We start from the raw sequence: 18937 nt of genomic DNA on the forward strand, positions 1-18937 counted from the left end.
GTATTCTCTTATAACTTCCTGATTATCACAAGCAACATCATCAAAAATAAAAATCGAATTGGGATTAGCTTCAGACGGATGCATTATATTTTCACTGGCACTGAATGCGTAATATCCGATTCCTTTTATTGGTTTAAGCAGGTGCTCCAAGTACCTATATTTAGGTTGATTAAGTGATTTAGAATACACATATATATTTTCAAATTTCAATCCATTTTCATGCTCCAACATATTCACCATTAAATTTGTTTTACCGCAGTTTGAAGGTCCAACAATTATACACCTTATTGTAGAGGGGAATAGCATACCATGCTTTTTGAAAGTTTCCTCTGTTTCAAATATATTATTCTCGATTGGTAGAGCAATTTTTTGCGGAATTACTTTAATACCTTGCATATCTATTTCCAATAAAATACTTGAGGTAACTGAATTTTAATCAGTCAACTTTCAAACTTATACGCGAAAAGATCTAATATGCAACGTTACGGTGATGGGTTGGTGAATAGCGCTATCAATAATTTACCGGTTGAATTGCATATACCCGGATATAAATATTGCGGACCAGGTACAAAATTACAAAAACGTCTGGCTCGTGGTGAAAAAGGTATAAATGGTTTAGATGAAGCATGTAAAAATCATGATATAAGTTATTCACAAACCAAAGATTTGAATCGTAGACATGAAGCTGATAGAATTCTAGCTGAGAAGGCTATGACGCGATTCAAAGCGAAAGATAGTTCATTAGGAGAAAAAATGGCTGCCCTAGCAGTCGCAGGTACCATGAAGGCAAAAGTCAAATTAGGTATGGGCTTACAACGTCGTAATCGTACACCTTTAACTGCTAATATCAAGAGAAAATGTATTCAATTATTGAGTGGAATGAATAAACGACTAACAGATGTAACGAAGAATATTGAAGAGTGTTTAAAACTTCTCAACAGTATCAATGGAAATAAAATTATTCGAGTTGATAAGAAAAAATCTAAGACTAAACGTCTGCCGCCGCCGCCGCCACCGAGACGAAAACGACTTATTATCGATAACAAAGAAGAAAATGAACCTATGGATATTGATATAATAGAAGACTTGAAGCGTGCTACTAAAAGAAAATTCCTCAACGATATACCTGTTATCCCAGATAAAAAAATGAGAATAATCAACTCAAGAGAAAATAAACCCAAATTATCTGCGAAAAGAAAAAATTTAGAGCAACAAATCGAGTCAGATATTCAGAAAAATGGTTCAATTGAAGGAATAAATGAACAAATGTCTCAGCAGCAGCAGCAGCAGAATCCTAAAAAACGAAATTTGGAGGAAGAGTTTGAAAATGTTGATAATAAGAAAATGAAAATATCCATATAAATATTTACTGTAATAGGGTGAATCTGTCAGTGTATCGAGTAATTCATAACGAGATGGTTGTCAAAAAATGTAAAAGAAAACAATCTAAAAATAAGAGGAAAAATATCTCTAGGAAGAAAAAAATTGTGAAGAAATGTAGGAATAAAAAGGGGATGTGTTTCATGACAGCGACACGAAAAATAAAAAAACAAATCATCAGTAAAAAACCAAAGACTTTAGGAGAAGCTGTGACGGTAGCTTTGAAATCTGCAAAAAAATTGAATATTAGACCAACACGTGTTGTGAAAATACCCAAAACAGGTGGAATACTTCCTTTGATTCCAATTTTTGCTGGGTTGAGTGCACTCGGTGCCCTAACAGGGGGAGCAGCTGGAATTGCCAAAGCTGTAACTGATGCTAAATCTGCAAAAAATCAGTTAGAAGAAGCTCAACGTCATAATAAAACTATGGAATCTATTGCATTGGGAAAGGATTTTATTTAAGACCTTACAAAACTGGTTTGGGGTTGTTTTTGAATCGTACCACCGTTTGAGAGGGAGAGGTGAAACATGAAAAAAATTCCTCATAATCGTCCGTTATCCAATATCGACTTGATAAAGTATGCAAAGGATTTAAAAATTCCATTCTTCAGATCTGTCTATATGAGAGATAATTTACCGAAAAAAATCCGAAAAAAAGAAAGAGGAATAATAAATCTCGATAAACAATCTGGACCTGGGACTCATTGGACTGCCTACCGCAAAAATGGTTCTCATATAATTTATTTTGATAGTTATGGTAATCTGAGGCCACCTCTGGAAGCTTTAATATACTTCAATTCAGATGGACCTTGTCTCATTAATTATAATCATACTGTATATCAATCATATAATTCTGTTAATTGCGGACAACTATGTTTGAAATTTCTTTCTCAATAAACATGTATGCAATCAATGTTTTCTCTTCATTCTACAGATAACCTTTAACATGTGTTCATATACGTTCACCTTATCAGGCCGAGATTCGATTCTCTCGTCTAAAATTAATCCTCCTATCATACTGGACGATACAAAAAATTATGTTTTAGGATTGATTGACTTTGTAACATTCAATACAATACCGAATGTGGATGAGACTAATAATATTTTTTATATTGGGTCTACAAAAATCAAGATTCCTCCTGGTTCATATGAAATATCTGATATAGAGAGTGAAATTATGAGGCAATTGAATGAAGTGAAATCGAAAGAAAGTACGAAACAAGAACTCAAGGCGAAAACTTCAAATATCATAACTAAAGAAGAGGAAAATTCTGAGAGTAGTATCGATCTGAAATTGTATGCAAACCGAAATACTTTGAGATATGAAATCATGTCCAATAAACCAATTCATTTTGAAAAACCTAACTCATTGGCACCTCTATTGGGATTCGAGAAAAAGAAATTACAACCGAATAGAAAACATATATCGGTTTTTCCAATCAATATCTCCAAAGTGAATTCGATTTGTGTTGAATGCAATTTAATAACGAATTCATTCAATAATGACAGTGCCGTACATTTGTTACATATGTTCTACCCCACCGTACCAAGTGGATTTCGAATTATTGAAAAAGTTGCAAATGTTATCTATTTACCAATCAACACCAGACATATCGATGAGGTTTTCCTTAAAATAAATGATCAAGAGGGTAATTTAGTCAATTTCCAACAGGAAACGATAACAGTAAGACTTCATCTCAAAGAGCAGCTCTGATGGTATTCTTATATAATATTACAACTTTTCCAACAACATCAACAACAACAGCACATAGTATAATTGATAAAGATCCTGGAAAATGTGTCACTATAGGAAGTGCTGTTAAACGGTTAACATCAGAAAATCGACAGTTTCTTCTTTCACTTGGTTTTCGAGTACTTTAAGTGACAAAGTGTCAAAACGGCTACTTTTTACGAGTTTTGGTGTAACCTCAAAGTCAACATCAGTTCAAGATTCAGACAAATTTTATTATTTTTCAAGTGTTCTTGCGGTGGCAGAAGCAGCAGCAGCAGAAGTAGCAGAAAAACAAAAATACTAGATAGTGGAAAAAGGAGGAAAAAAACGCAAAAATGAGCTTTAATATATTGAATATTGGTGAACATGTATTGATGGATGATTCTATAACTAATTACGAGATGCATAGTCATCCACCTTATGCAAATACGACATTCAATAATTCTGATGAAATTAGAATTCCTATTCAAACTCAAGATATTTATACATTACCATCCCAAAGTTACCTTTATATCGAAGGACGATTAACCGATGCTGAAAATAAACCTAGTATAACATTAAATTTTGTGAATAATGGTATGGCATTTCTGTTCGATGAGATAAGATATGAGATAGGAGGCACAGTAGTGGACAGGGTGAGGAATCCAGGTATAACATCATCTATTAAAGGATACATCTCCTATACAAGTAGTGAATGTGATAGATATAATAATGCCTGTTGGAATCATTTGGAATATCCAAAAGTATCCGATTCGAATGGATACTTCAACGTCTACATACCCCTGAAACACCTTTTGGGTTTCTGTGAAGATTTCAAGAAAATAATCGTAAACATTCGCCAAGAATTGGTACTCATTAGAACAAGTAGTGACGTAAATTCTGTAATATCAACAAAGGATAATGAAAAACCCAAAGTTAATTTAACTAAAATTCTGTGGAGAATTCCTCATGTTCAAGTTTCCGATACAGAAAAATTGCGATTACTCAAGTACATTGAAAAAGGACGTGACTTAGAAATTGCATTCAGGAGCTGGGAACTACACGAATATCCACTTTTACAACAAACAATGACTCATTCTTGGAATGTGAAAGCATCTAATCAATTGGAAAAACCTCGATTCATCATTGTAGCTTTTCAGACTCAGAGGAAAAATCAGATCAAGAAAAATATTAGTCATTTCGATCATTGTAATATTACCAACATCAAACTTCACCTCAACTCAGATGTATACCCTTACGATAATATGAATTTGAACTTCAAGAAAAACCAGTTTGCATTACTTTACGAGCTCTTCGCTCAATTTCAAGAATCCTACTATTATAAAACTTCTGGAGAGCCCTGTCTTACATTGACTAAGTTTCACGATATCGCACCTCTATTTGTTATTGATTGCAGTAGACAAAATGATAGTTTAAAGGTAGGAGTGCAAGATATAAGACTCGACTTCGAAGCCAGTGAAAATATTCCTGCAAATACGTCAGCATTTTGTTTGATTTTACACGATCGTTTACTCAGATACAATCCACTAACGAATTCTGTGAAACAATTCTAGAGTGAGTTTTATGATGAGTAGTAATAATAGAATAACTTTCAATGAAAAGAAAAATGAAGTTCATTACATATTTGCTTGGAGTTTCGCCTATAGAAATGCAAGAAAAACTTATTGGGAATTTTTTGCCATTGATCGAACACGCTTTCAGCGACGTATTCGGAGCAGTTCAGCTTTTATAGATCCAATTTTAGAACATTCACATAGACAAAAAATTTTTGACCAAAGATTTCGCGAGAAGAGCTTGGAGAATTTTAATCTTATTTGATAACAGAAAAGTATAAATATATTCATTGGATTTATAGGTACTTATAACGTTTCATCTCAAACATGAATACACAACAATATGATCAAATTGACATTGAACAGTATACCAAAAATTTGATTAGAGAACTTTGTCCTGATATGGAAGAGCATAAAGTGTCTTCCGAAGCAAACCGTTTGATTATAAAAGCTTCCAGAATTCTTGAGAAGAGGAGAGCACAACCACCAAATCAAATTCGAAACAAAAATCCAAAGGATCCAGGAATTAGAAAATGAGTACCATTGTTTTATGAAATATGTATGACAGATAGTGTATGTATTAATAAAATTTCATCAATTTTCTTGAGTTTTCTTCTGACCGTCATACCATGAACTTTCAAACTGATGTTAAAAGGGATATTATTGAAGAACTTCATAAACAAGCCCGAATCAATTTCAAAAGACGAAGAGTAATCATTAAGGGTTTCGATGATCTTTTTCAAGCTGATTTAGTTGAGATGATACCATATTCTAAAGTGAATAAAGGATATAAATATATTCTAACTGTGATAAACTGTTTTTCAAAGTTTGCTTGGGCACTACCTTTAAAAAATAAGACAGCTAATGCTGTGTCCAAAGCTATGGAAGAAGTTTTACGTAAACAATCACCACAAAATTTACAAACTGATTCAGGTAAAGAATTTTTCAACTCAGAATTTAAGAAATTGATGGAAAAATATAAAGTTAATCATTATAGTACGTTCAGTGAAAAGAAAGCATCAATAATTGAGAGATTCAATAGAACAATGAAGTCTTGGATGTATAAAGAATTCAATTTTCAGGGTAACTATAAGTGGCTTAATGTATTGAAGCATATTTTGGAAAAATATAACAATTCCACTCATAGAACCATTAAAATGAAACCTGCTGAAGTGAGTAAAAAAGATGAAAATAAATTACTTCACACAGCCTACAATCATATCAAACAAATTGACTTCAATAATAAATTCAAAGTAGGAGATCATGTACGCATATCTAAATTACGAGGAATTTTCGATAAAAAATATTTTCCAAACTGGTCAACAGAAATTTTCACGATAGCAAAAGTACAATTGACAAATCCTGTAACCTATTTACTGAGAGATGATAAAAAGCAAGATATTTCAGGAGGTTTTTACAAAGAGCAATTACAAAAAGTAAAACATCCTGATATATATCTCGTAGAAAAAGTACTTAAAAGAAAGAATGGAAAAGTTTTCGTTAAATGGTTAGGATTCGATGACAAACATAATAGTTGGATAGATAAGAGAAATATTGCGTAATCAGCATTCGTATTATAAATACTCTATGAATCAGTATATTACTTTATTTTTACGGTGTCATTGAGTGTGGTATCATGTTTATCATCGATGTGCAAGGTTTTCAATATGGTAAAGGAAATTTTTTATGTAAAGAAATTGCAATTTTGAATGTTGAAAATGGAGTATGGTACCATCGAATGATTAATTTACCAATAGGCATCAATCAATATATGCCTCATGTGAAAAAACATATGAACTGGTGTACAAATAATCTACATGGATTGTCATGGCAGCATGAGCAAAGTTCAACAACAACAACAGTAGCAACCATCAACTACGAACAAATTTCGGAGTTCATCAAGAATTGTGTTGGTTTTGATGCTGTTATAAGTGTGAAAGGTTGTGAAAAGAAAAAATGGTTAAGTCAACTCATTCAAAATGAAATTTCCGATTTGTATGAAGAAGGATGTCCTGCAATAGAAAATTTGAAAAGTTTTCTCAAGTCACACCATTGTATGAATCATTTAAATAACAGTTTGAATTGTGCACTAGAAAATGTTTTTTTATTGAAATATTGGTATTCTCACTGTAGAAATAAATTCTGAATTCTTGTTCTTATAATGAAATATTTACTTTTCACACATTCTCATTATACATGTGATTTTTACTACATTGCAGAAATAAAAAAATATTTTTCTCAATTTTGTTTATTTTATTATAAATAAATTTTACAAAAAATCTTGGGATTCTTGGAAATAAGTAGGGTGTTGAGAGTTTTCTCCTTCAAAATCTTCAATTATGACAGGAGATAGTGATCGTGTTGGAGGCGGTAGAATTTCTTTTGATGATGATGATGAATCCTTCAACTTTTTTGGTGGTGGAGGTGATGGAATAGCGTCCACGTCATCATCATCTTGTATATTGAAATTGAACCGTTTCACTGCTGTTTCCAGAAACCCCAATTCCTTTTCATTTTCAGCCATTGCCCGGGTTACTTTCACTGGCAAATTACCAAATTTCTTGGTTAAAGTAACCATCTTCGGACTGTATTTTAAATATACTAAAATACAGTCCTCAGATTTTTTTACAATCTGCTTCACACCATATCTATAACAATATGAAAAATTGTTCAAACACAAGTAATAATATCAGTTGAAAATGACTTACCTGAATAATTGTTTAAGCACCACCATTGCCATATTAACGGGCAACATTTTTGTATTTGTAATATTTATAATTAAAGTTGTTGGAATAGTCGACATTTTTGTTGTTGTATCTCGATTCACTCGTAACTAGAATGATTTTCCAAAGACACAGATCCGTCAATTTATACTGTGAAATTGTGCTGATAAAAATGAATAACATCGTAATTATGTTGTTTATGCAATGATAAACGAGTGAATTATCATGTATCAAGTACGTGATATAATTTTTCTATTAAGAAATATCAATACCGTGTTACCATAACAAACATGTAAAGTTCATGATTTGCGAGTGCATTATCATGTATCAATTACGTGATTTTCCATTAATTCATTGCGATAAACAGACGTTTAAAGTTCATGATTCACATAATTAAAAATGACCTCTAATTTATGGAAATAGCGCGCATTTGAAATAACAACTCATTAGCAAATAAGTGCTGCATAAATCTTATAAAGTAGGTTTGTAAATTGAACTGATTGCAATTTGACATCATTCGCAAGGTAAGTGAGAATAGATTAAAACTGTGTTGATTATCGTTCGTTATTCACTTTATCATTTTCACGCTACTAAACAACAATGAATACCTGTGCAGAAATACAAAAAGTTAGCGATAATATTGTGTTGAAAATTCAAAAAGTTGGTAAGTTGATTAAAAGTAAAGCTGAGTATTGCAAGTGGATTAAATTTTTGAACAAAAATATCTTACTTTTGAAAAAATATATCAAATTCAACGAATGTTCGAACAAAAAATATTTTTCCAAATTAGAATCGAATTTGGCTTTATTGAAATATTATAAACAAAAATTCAACTTTCATAAAAATGTTGATAAAAACAAAAAAAGAAATTTAATTTGGCAAGATTTAGAATCATGTTTCAATAGTCGTGTAAGGACTGGTGCAATCATTAATTTGAAAATTAAGGATCCTACGGAGTTCTTCGATAAAGCATACAGATCTTTTATATGTAAAGTTAGAAAAGAATTGAAAAAAACTTTATTGAAAGTTAACGTTATATTTTTAGCGAATTTCATGAAGCCTCAAACCGGTGAAACTGACATCAAACATTTTCAAACGAAAAACAGAATTCTCGATTCGAATACAGATTTGAAATTATTTTACGATGAGCATATCAAACATAATATTTTGACAAAACTTGAAGAATTTCAAGAAAAAGACAGCGGTTGGAGCCTTTATGAAATTTTACAATTGAAGGTGAACCTTAATAACTATACACCGATAAATGTAGGTATTTCCACATATATTGAAGTACCTAAATTCATTCAAAATAAAAAGGCTGTCCTTAACATTCAAAATAATGATCCGTACTGTTTTCTTTGGTCTATTGTGGCAGCTCTTCATCCATGTGCAACTAATGTCTGTAAAAAATCATCATATCCACATTTTTCTAATATATTGAAATATGAAGGGATTGAATTTCCACTTAAAATTAAAGATATAACAAAATTTGAGAAAATGAATAATATGTCAATAAACGTTTTCGGTATTGAAAAAAAGGAAATCGTTCCTATCCGTTTGAGTAATCTTGAATTTTTAACAACAATTAATTTATTAATACTTCAAACCGAACATGATTTCGATGATGTTGACTCATGTGATGAAGAGGAATTGATGGACTTAGATGAAAATGTGAATAATTTCAAAACTATTTATCATTTTGCTCTAATAAAAGACATGTCGCGGTTGTTGTGTGGACAAAGTGGTGACATAAATCACAAAAAGTTTTATTGTACCAAATGTCTCAACCATTTCTATTCACAGGAAGTATTGAACAACCATATATTTACCTGTAGAAAAATGAATAAAACCAAAATAACTCTACCATCTGAAAAAGAAAAATTTTTATCTTTCACAGACTTCAAAAATAAAGAACCCGTACCGTTTGTGATTTATTCAGACATTGAAAGCATTTTGGAAAAATATGAGGATGTGAAACCTAGTAAGAAAATTCGAAAATTTCAAAAACATATTCCATGTAGTGTAGCATTTTACTTATTGTGTACTTTCGACAATTCAAAATCAAAATTCGAATTATATACTGGTAAAGATTGTATCAGCTGGTTCGTCAAACGTTTACAACAGCTAGCTTTCGAATTAAATCCAGTATTTTCCAATGTGGTTCCAATGATTCCGCTATCACCTCAACAAAAACACGATTTCGATTCAGCCACTAACTGCCATATTTGTCTAAAACCATTTACAGAGGATCAGATCAAGGTTAAGGACCACTGTCATATATCTGGAAAATTTCGGGGTGCAGCCCATTCCACCCCTTGCAACATTAACTATCAGAATGATAATATGATACCTGTTGTTTTTCATAATTTATCTGGTTACGATAGCCATTTCATTATTAGAGCTTTAGCGAAAGAGATTTCTGGTGCTGTCAGATTGTTACCAGTAAATAAAGAAAAATATATATCATTTAGTAAACAAATTGACAATACAAGTATAACATACCGATTCCTAGACTCTTTTCGTTTCATGGCAAGTAGTCTAGATAAATTGAGTTCATATTTAAATCATTCAGAAAAGTTAATCACAAAAAGTTTCTGTAAAAATCAAGAGGAATTCAAACTTTTATCTAAGAAAGGTATATTTCCATATGATTATTTTGATAGTTGGGATAAAATGAACATTGACAAATTACCACCGATCGAATGCTTTTTCAATAAATTGAGAAAGTGTGGTGTAACAGAAGATGAGTATTCACACGCTGTTAAAGTATGGGATACTTTTGAAATTCAAAATTTACAACAATATATGGAGTTATATTTGAAAACAGATGTATTACTTTTGGCTGACGTTTTCGAAAACTTTCGAAAAGTATGTATGAAAACATACGATTTGGAATGTTTGAAATATTACACTGCACCAGGTCTAGCTTATGCAAGTTGTTTAAAAATTTCAAAGGTTACTTTGGAATTATTAGATGATGTAGATAAGCTAATGTTTATTGAAAGGGGTATAAGAGGAGGAATATCTCAATGTAGCAATAGATATGGTAAAGCTAATAATATTTACATGAAAAACGAGTATAACCCTGATCAACCCTCATCATATCTCATGTACTACGATGTTAATAACTTGTATGGTACAGCATTATCAGAATATTTACCTGTAGGTGATTTTGAATGGAAAAATAATACTGATTTCTATTCTGAAGATATATTTAATACACCTAATGATTCTGAATATGGTTACATATTAGAAGTTGACTTAGATTATCCTGTAGAACTTCAAAATGTTCATAAAGATCTTCCATTATGTCCTCAAAAAATGATTCCACCCATATCATCATCAAAAAATCCAAAATTGTTAACAACACTTTTCGATAAGAAAAATTATGTTATCCATTATAGAAATTTGAAACAGGCAGTCAGTTTAGGTCTCAAAATCAGCAGAGTTCATAAAATTTTGAAATTTAAACAAATACCATGGTTAAAAACTTATATTGATTTGAATACGATGTTAAGACAAAACAGTAAAAATGAATTTGAGAAAAATTTTTATAAGCTAATGAACAATAGTGTCTTTGGGAAAACAATAGAAAACTGTCGTAAATATAAAGATATTAAATTATGTACTAAGTGGGAGGGTAGATACGGAGCAAAAAGTTACATATCTAAACCGAATTTTCATAGTTTGACCATTTTTGATGATGATATGGTAATCATTGAGATGAAAAGAGTCAATATAAAACTGAATAAACCCATTTATGTGGGTTTCAGTGTTTTGGAAATTTCAAAAACTATTTTATATGACTTTCATTATAATTATATCAAACCTAAATTCAATGAAAATGCGAAATTGTTGTATACAGATACTGATTCATTGATTTACCACTTTTTCACCGATGACATTTATGCACATATCAAAGAGGACATATATAAATTTGATACATCAGACTATGCTGTAGATAACCAATTCGGAATTCCATTGGTAAATAAAAAAGTTTTAGGTTTGATGAAAGACGAAAACAATGGAAAAATTATGAAAGAGTTCATTGGTTTGAAGTCGAAAATGTATGCGATAAAAGTAGAACATGGAGAGAATGACGGGGAAAATTTGATAATTAAAAAAGATAAAGGTGTCACCAGAGCCTCTCTCAAAACAATAAATTTTCAAAATTACTACGATTGTCTATTCAGAAATGAACATTTTGAAGTAACGGAAAATCTGATTCGTAGTAAAAAACATGAGGTATATACAATAAATCAAAGAAAAGTTGCATTAACTCCTTTCGATGACAAACGAATTGTAAATTATTTATCAAGTGATACATTGCCTTGGGGTTTCAAAATTTAATCCACATTTGTAATATTCATTTTTACAATTAATTAACTCACAACTTATATTTTAACACAATGGAAAAAACGTTTCTATCTTGAGTTCTTTTTCCGATTGATTTGTGATTTTACAGAGCAATATGAACAAAGCAATCCAGGAAAATATTATTAGTAGCACTAATGGAAACGAAATCCCTCAAGTCAATGGTCCTTCAAAGTATCGGTGTAATGACAGGAGATGTTTGAGAGTTTATGAAAGTTTTTCATCAGCCTATAACTTTTGTCCACCCTGTCATCAACGTCGGGATTCTGGGTCCTATAGACAAAGAATAAGGAATGAGAGGGATTCAAGAAGTCAGTTGAGGAGACAACAACTGACAGCATAACCATCATAACCGCTTCAAAACTGATCATTATTCATTCAACAACCACACATGAGGAATTTAATTTTTCGACCTCCAACACATTTTCTGTTTCAGTGAAAATCAAAAGATGGATTTTAGCGATTTATTCGAGGACACTTTATTGAAAGCATGTGAAGATATGGAAAAAACGTTACTACAACTCTGTAAAGAGAAAACAGAAGAAAATATAAACCTTAAAACGAAAGAATCCATAAAAAACGTATTATTTTGCAAACTGTGTAATACTCCAAAAGACAATAAGGAAGCATCAAAAAGAAGTACAAGACAGTATTGTAAAAATTGCAAAAAGAAAACCGTTTTTGAATTATAATCGCCGAAGCATCTGAGAATTGATAAACGTTATGCAGACAATCGTGGAGTCATTCGTAAGTAACCAATAGCATCATTCACATCATTATGCCTGTACCAGTGAAATATAAGTGTACTAAATGTGGAGGAGAAACAAATTATCCGAATATATTATGTTTAGAATGTATAGTTGAACAGATTTCACGTGACGTATATGGTATAAAACATCCCTAATACAACTGTTACGTCTAGTAGTAATCGAGTTGCTTTCAAAGAAACACACACAGCGATAAAAATATGTATTTGTTGTACATTATTCTTCTACTTTCACAAATTTGCAACATCCTAACTTCAAAAGTTATTTATATCAATACACCATACAAGTTGGAAAATGGTAGCTTTTTATTAATGGAAGTACATCCAGATACGATTATTTTGAATGAATATCCAGCTTTCTACTCTGAAAAATCAATACCGTTATGTAAGATAAACCAACAATATTCCTCAAACATTTTTGTAATTATTCTTTCATTTTTTCAGATTCTACAGTAACATGTAAGGACAAAGGAAAAAAGTATAGGTGCGGATACGTTATTGGATCACACGAAAACTTTCATCCCATTGTTCCATTCAAAAGCCGATTAATGTGCGGACATCATAGCATTGAACAATTCCATAAACCATCCATAACTTACAGAGGTTTCTGGTGGACAACTGTTGAAGATTTTTATGAATATGCAAATATTAATCTCAAAAAATATTTAGCTTTACCAGAAATTTGTTATGTATACTTATTGTCATCTAAAAAAGATGAATTTTTGAAAATAACTCATACATTGTGAATACCTACTAATTAATAAACGTTAATAAATTACGTATTTCCTTTTTCACAATATTCATGTTCAATCATACATATGACCCTTAAGGTCAACTAATCTGGTTTATTATCAGTGAAACACCAAATATTCCAACGAAATGCAACAAAGTATTCAAGTTTAATTATACATCTGACCTTAATGTCAGTTAATCTGGTTTTCTATCAGTAAAATAACAAATATTTCAACAAAATGCAACGAAAATATCCTAATTAAGTGCAACAAAGTATTCATGTTTACTTATACATATGACCTTAAGGTCAGCTAATCTGGTTTATTATCAGGCAAACAAGTATTCCAATGCAACGATATCCTAATTAACTGATACAAAGTTGTCTCAAGGTCAACTGGCGACTCATCGAACACATTGGCGTACGCCTGCTTTTACGAAACGAACACATTGGCGTACGCCTGCTTTTACGAAAAGGGGTCGCCTAATGAGGGTGCCCGGGCCCGAAAAGGGTTGCCCGAAGAGGGTCGAAGAGGGTTGAAGAGGGTTGCCCGAAGACCATCCACTGAGCCAAAACGGCTCTACGACACGGCTAACCTACACCTGTCGAGGCCTCTTCTTACAACACCCTCTGGTCATTGACCATCACAACCCTCTGGTCATTGACGATCTACACAAGGGTTGCTCAAGAACTCTTTGGCACACCATTGTTCTTCGACAACAAGGCCTTTTTGACACGCTTCTTCACCCCACACAACCGCACCCCTTACGCTCTCGATGGACAGCTCGATGGCATGGTTACCATTGTATCTAGAACCACGTTAGCTATACTACTCACGCAGTCAAATGCCTTAGAAAGGTCCAGAAATACTGCCACCGCCACTTCTTCATCATTTAGGGTCGTGTAGATGTTTTTGAGGAAATGAAAGATGGCGTCATTCGTGTTTTTTTTGTGTCGGGAGCCAAACTGTACGGGAGCTATAATTTCACGTTTTTCTATCATTGGAACAAGGGGCAAATGGAGGTGATCTATAGGAAATTGTTCGAGAATAGTAGAATTTCGTTGTAAACAATTTTTAGGTAGACAATTCAAGGTCGCCGGCAAATAATTGATGTTTCACGATATCTATCAGCTGACTATGCAAAGGGGTTATCGAATTTGTGAAATTGATTTCATCAAACAAAATCAACTTAAGCACATTCCTGAGTATATGCCTGAGGAGAACTGTTGTAAAAACTTCGAGCCGATTCTAAATGCCTCTTCGATGATGTTTAATTTCAGTCAGCATGTATTTAAGGAGAACTTGGAAAACAATTATTACAAGTTCAAAAGAAAGCTTTTGAAATTTCATAATATTTCACTCTTAAGTTTGTAAGTTACTGTGCTAAGAGTGACATTTCTTTATTATTTTCCAAACAATGGATCAAAAACAATATTTCGTGTTTCAATTTTACACTGAAAGAATACCGTTCAAGCGAAGCAATCGCTTGAAAAGTGTTATAAGGACTTCGCTCCATCAGAAAAAACAATTGAACGTTGGTTTTCTGACTTCAAATGTGGTCGTAGAGACACCGATGATGCAGAACGCAGTGGACATCCAAATGAAGCAGTAACACCACAAAACATAAAAAATCCACAAAATCGTTTTCAACGATCGAAAGTTTCGTGAGTTAACTGATATTGTATGGCTATGGCTTCTGTATTTTGGGATGTGTGTGGTGTAATATTCATCGAATATCTTGACGGGGGAAATACCAATATAATTATATTGGCGAGTTTGAAGGCCAAAATTGCAGAGAAACGATCACATGTGACAAAGAAAAAAATTTGTTTCAATTTGACAACACATCGTGTTACGAGTCAATCAAAACAATGGCAAGACTACATGAATTGAACTTCTAATTGCTCCACAACCACCGTATTCGCCAGATTTGGCCCCAGCGACCTCTGGTTGTTTGCAGACTTCAAAAAATGCTCACCAGCAAAACATTTTGCTCAAATGAAGAATGTTCTTGCTGAAACTGAGGCCTATTTTGAAGCAAATTATAAGTCGTTCTACCAAAGTGGTATTGAAATGTTAGAGCGGAACTGGAACGATTGTGTGGCACTTGATGGAGATAACGTTGATGAGAACAAAAAAAACGCGTTTCTTGCTTAGGCTTGGCAGCCCAGATTATTTATGGAACCATTTTCTATAGATCACTCCCATTTGCCTCTTTCTTTCAATCTCATTTTCTTCATCTCTAAGTTTCATCTAATCCATTTGGATGACTATTTATGTTTACTATTCGTACTCTTAATTACTTGAGAAAGAACAAAAACGTATGCTTTGAAATTATGAAGGTGAAATACTAAAACAACCAATATTCTGCGAGACTAATTTTTGCATTTCAAGTAAAATGAATTGAAGGAAAACTGCCAATAATTGTAGTCCATTAAGTTCGGTGTTGGCAAACTTTTCATAAAAAAATTTCGAACAACGGGTCTTAAAACAAGCGGCAGTATATTTCTGGATGCGTTATGTTGATGACTCGTCCGTGGATGGACAAAGGGTGAAGATTCTGACGACCCAAAAATCCAATTCGCGATGGAATGAAAAACCCAAAGGACTCTAACCTTCTGGAATGTTCTTGTGAACAGAAGTGAAGATTGTACATTAGGCAACCCACACACATAGACAGGTACCTGAATGAAATTTTAACCTCCAGCCACAAAAATGAGAAGGGTGATTGAAACGTTGGTTTAGAGAACGCGACGTATCTGTGAACCTGAGAGTCTTCCTAAGGAACTGAATCACTTAAAGAATGGTTTTGAAGGAAATGGCACAGCCCATTTCCTTCAAGAGCGGGCCATACCAGCCAGGAAAGAGAGCGTCAAAGTAACCATAGCTAGGGTGGTCAAGGGAAATGCTTTCCTTCTCTATATTAAAAATGCTACAGACCGGATTGGGAGGATCTTAGAGAAACATGACTTGAAATCAATATTTAGGCCAACAAAAACTATCAGACAAAGTCAAAGGTCAGCTAAGGACCTCAGATAACCTTTAGCAACACTTGGACTGTACCAGATTCCTTTTAGGTGCGGGTCGGTCTCTAGATTGTGACTACGAAGAGAAGTGTACGTACCCGTCTTTCTGAACTCAATAGAAAATTGTCGACTTGGACAAACCGACAAATTATCTGTAGCCGAAAGTGCTCTCAACAAAGAAGGCATCCACATTCCCTCATTCGAAGATAGAGTAATACTCGATAAAACTCAGAATCACTATCCAAGAATATATAGAAAGGCAACAGAAATTCAAAAACACAAGGATGATTTCAGTAGAAAAGAAGAGGCAATGAACATTAATAAGATCTGGCTACCTGTCCGTAAAGGTACACAAACGAAGTCAGGTAATTCAATTAAGAGAAACCAATCCACGCCTACTAATGCCACACAATGCCAGCATCTTAGTTACAGCGTTCGGAACGACTAAAACAACTCAAGCACCAATTTGGGCTTTGCGACCGTTACCACATCGCCTTGATAATATCTACCGCAGTAGCAGACGAAATGTCAGGCATAAAAACATGCAGACCACGGCCAAAAATCCCAAATAGCTTTCATCTATTTATCAAGTTTACATTCTTTGATCTTGAAGTGTAATAATATTCTATCATATAATGGACATCAAAAGACAATGCTCTGGTGTATCAGAATACTCCAGTATACTGAACCTGTTACATAATTGATTTGATCTACAGGGGATATACAATTTGGAATACTGGATATGCGTATCGAGAAATTAATTACAGAAATCTACTCGAAATAACGCAATCATCATTCTCCCACAACCAGCACACAACTTTAATCGTTATTCCTCTTTTGAATTATCATTCCGGGAGAACGGTATTCGTCAAGGCACTCGCTTTTTGAAACAGAGAAGTGCCTGTCTAATACAGAGCCGAGACAGTTTTGTTTGTGTCGAGCGAAAGGGAAAATTAATTACAGAAACGCACCTTAATGCCTCTCTTCCACATTAAACAAACTTCAAGAACCACATCCTTTCTAGGAGAATACAATAGCCTCGTTGTTTCGAGTGAAATGTGATATTGAAACAAAACTCTATTAGTCGTGGTTTAGAATTGAGTGGAGGTGGCGGATTATTTGGAGATAAACATTCAGTGCATTTCAAACTGTGCAGTAAAATAACGAAATGAATGAGAAAATCATGAATGTCTAACTTAAAGTAAAAATGGTGATGTATCCTCTCCTTATGATGCCAACTTCGGCGTTGGTTTCATTTTTCCGCAGAACTCCCAGGTACATCTTTCAGACGCTGTCTGTTCAAAAAAGGGGGACATTTCATTTTTATATATTCATCAATTTATATTTTGTCCCCTTCAAAAAAATCTCCTTCAGATATAATACACTTATGTCAGCGTTTTTTACAATTCTCGAAGTAGTTCTGTTATGAACTTTTTGGTATGTCCTTGAGCTCTCTTAGCGATTCGGATTGTATGTCCCAATCCCCACAAAAATGCCGTACTTTCATGGGTATATTTAATCTTCTGAAAAAAAAATAAAGACGGCCAAATCTGGTGGATACAGTGGCTGAGACATGATTACGATGTTATTTTAGTCAAGCAATCACGAACAAACAATGACGAGTGAGCAGATGTGTAGTGCCCTACAATTTCCTTCAAATGGAGTATGCTAGGTGTTGCTAAGAGATGTTTTTGTTTAAAAACTAGTGTAGTTTAAAAACTACAATTGGTGACCCCAAGGAGTGAATAGTTCTTACACATTTGATAAAAACCATGAGAAAAAAAAATCAACGACCAGTCCAGTCATCATGGAGAGAAAAAAAATGTTTATACATAAAAATTGCGAAACACCTCTCAATATTTTTCTAAGAACAGATTGTGGTAAAAAAACATTGCAAACTCCTTATTTTGGTCCCTACAAGGTTTTAGAAAGAACCGACAAATATTTTACACTTTCAGTGAATGGAAAAAGAAACAATACTTCGATTGATAGGGTGAAGCCAGATGAAAATGCAAAATTTCCAAATACACCAATTTTCAAGAAGAAATCAGAAAATCAAAATAAAAATCCGGAAAAATTAATTATGTAACCCGCTTTGGAAGAAGAGTTCTTTTTCGTGTTTGAATTTTTTTATAGGATGGGGGTGTAATGTAGTGCCCTACAATTTCCTTCAAATGGAGTATGCTAGGTGTTGCTAGATGTTTTTGTTTAGATGATTTGTTTAGAAAATGATAGAAAAGAATCAATGAAAAATTTCAATCAAAAACGTCTTTAAAAGTATTTTGAAACCTTAAAGGTGCATTATTGTGATACACAATCCATGAATTGTTAGTTTTTCTACTATAACGGACGTTTTCTTCGTATTTATTTTCGCAAGCGGTGCATAACTTCAAGATAATATTTCTTATTGACCGTACCATCATGTGGCAAGAACATTATGCACAGTGAGGAAAATTTTAACATTTGATCGAACTGGCGTGCTTTATTGGCTCTCCTGAGCTCTTCCATTGGAACGATTCGACTTTGGTTTCGATGTCATAACTATATATCCATCATTGGTCACCAGTTATGGCACTTTTAAGCAAATCTGGATCGCCATTGACGTCATTCAACAATTCGTGAGTAATGCTCATTCGACGGTTTTTGTTGG

The 18937-nt window shown here is 33.2% G+C and overlaps 3 protein-coding genes across 5 annotated transcripts; 2 read left to right on the top strand and 1 right to left on the bottom strand.

The window, feature by feature from the left end:
• The first annotated feature begins 474 nt into the window (after positions 1-474).
• On the top strand, positions 475-13312 carry LOC141480027 (uncharacterized). Of its 2 annotated transcripts, none has more exons than XM_074169718.1 (2): positions 475-8054; positions 11856-13312. In XM_074169718.1, exon 1 carries the CDS (start codon positions 475-477, stop codon positions 1360-1362), a length of 888 nt encoding a protein of 295 aa, XP_074025819.1. In that variant the 3' UTR covers positions 1363-8054; positions 11856-13312. The 2 variants fall into 2 exon arrangements, with proteins under 2 accessions (XP_074025819.1, XP_074025817.1); XM_074169716.1 differs by having other exon boundaries at positions 3450-8054.
• LOC141480028 (uncharacterized) lies at positions 6937-7507 on the bottom strand. The gene is made up of 2 exons (XM_074169719.1): positions 7376-7507; positions 6937-7315 (listed from the first exon to the last, which is right to left on the bottom strand). Exons 1-2 carry the CDS (start codon positions 7468-7470, stop codon positions 6937-6939), a joined length of 474 nt encoding a protein of 157 aa, XP_074025820.1. The 5' UTR covers positions 7471-7507.
• LOC141480026 (uncharacterized) lies at positions 7991-13312 on the top strand. Of its 2 annotated transcripts, none has more exons than XM_074169715.1 (2): positions 7991-12915; positions 12975-13312. In XM_074169715.1, the coding sequence occupies exon 1, from the start codon at positions 7991-7993 to the stop codon at positions 11738-11740; it is 3750 nt and encodes a 1249-aa protein (XP_074025816.1). In that variant the 3' UTR covers positions 11741-12915; positions 12975-13312. The 2 variants fall into 2 exon arrangements, with proteins under 2 accessions (XP_074025816.1, XP_074025815.1); XM_074169714.1 differs by having other exon boundaries at positions 7991-12511.
• Positions 13313-18937: the final 5625 nt, after the last annotated feature.

The sequence above is a fragment of the Leptinotarsa decemlineata genome, unplaced genomic scaffold (assembly GCF_025532065.1).
Source record: "Leptinotarsa decemlineata unplaced genomic scaffold, Ldec_3_MD MMD2_P_RNA_scaffold_5, whole genome shotgun sequence".
Classification (NCBI taxonomy): Eukaryota; Metazoa; Arthropoda; class Insecta; order Coleoptera; family Chrysomelidae; genus Leptinotarsa; species Leptinotarsa decemlineata.

Coding starts and splice junctions, on each gene's coding strand:
- LOC141480027 (XM_074169716.1), top strand. CDS start 3,450: ATGAGCTTTAATATATTGAATATTGGTGAACATGTATTGATGGATGAT.
- LOC141480026 (XM_074169715.1), top strand. CDS start 7,991: ATGAATACCTGTGCAGAAATACAAAAAGTTAGCGATAATATTGTGTTG.
- LOC141480028 (XM_074169719.1), bottom strand. CDS start 7,470: ATGTCGACTATTCCAACAACTTTAATTATAAATATTACAAATACAAAA. Junction 7,316..7,375: donor GTGCTTAAACAATTATTCAG/GTAAGTCATTTT, acceptor ATATTGTTATAG/ATATGGTGTGAAGCAGATTG.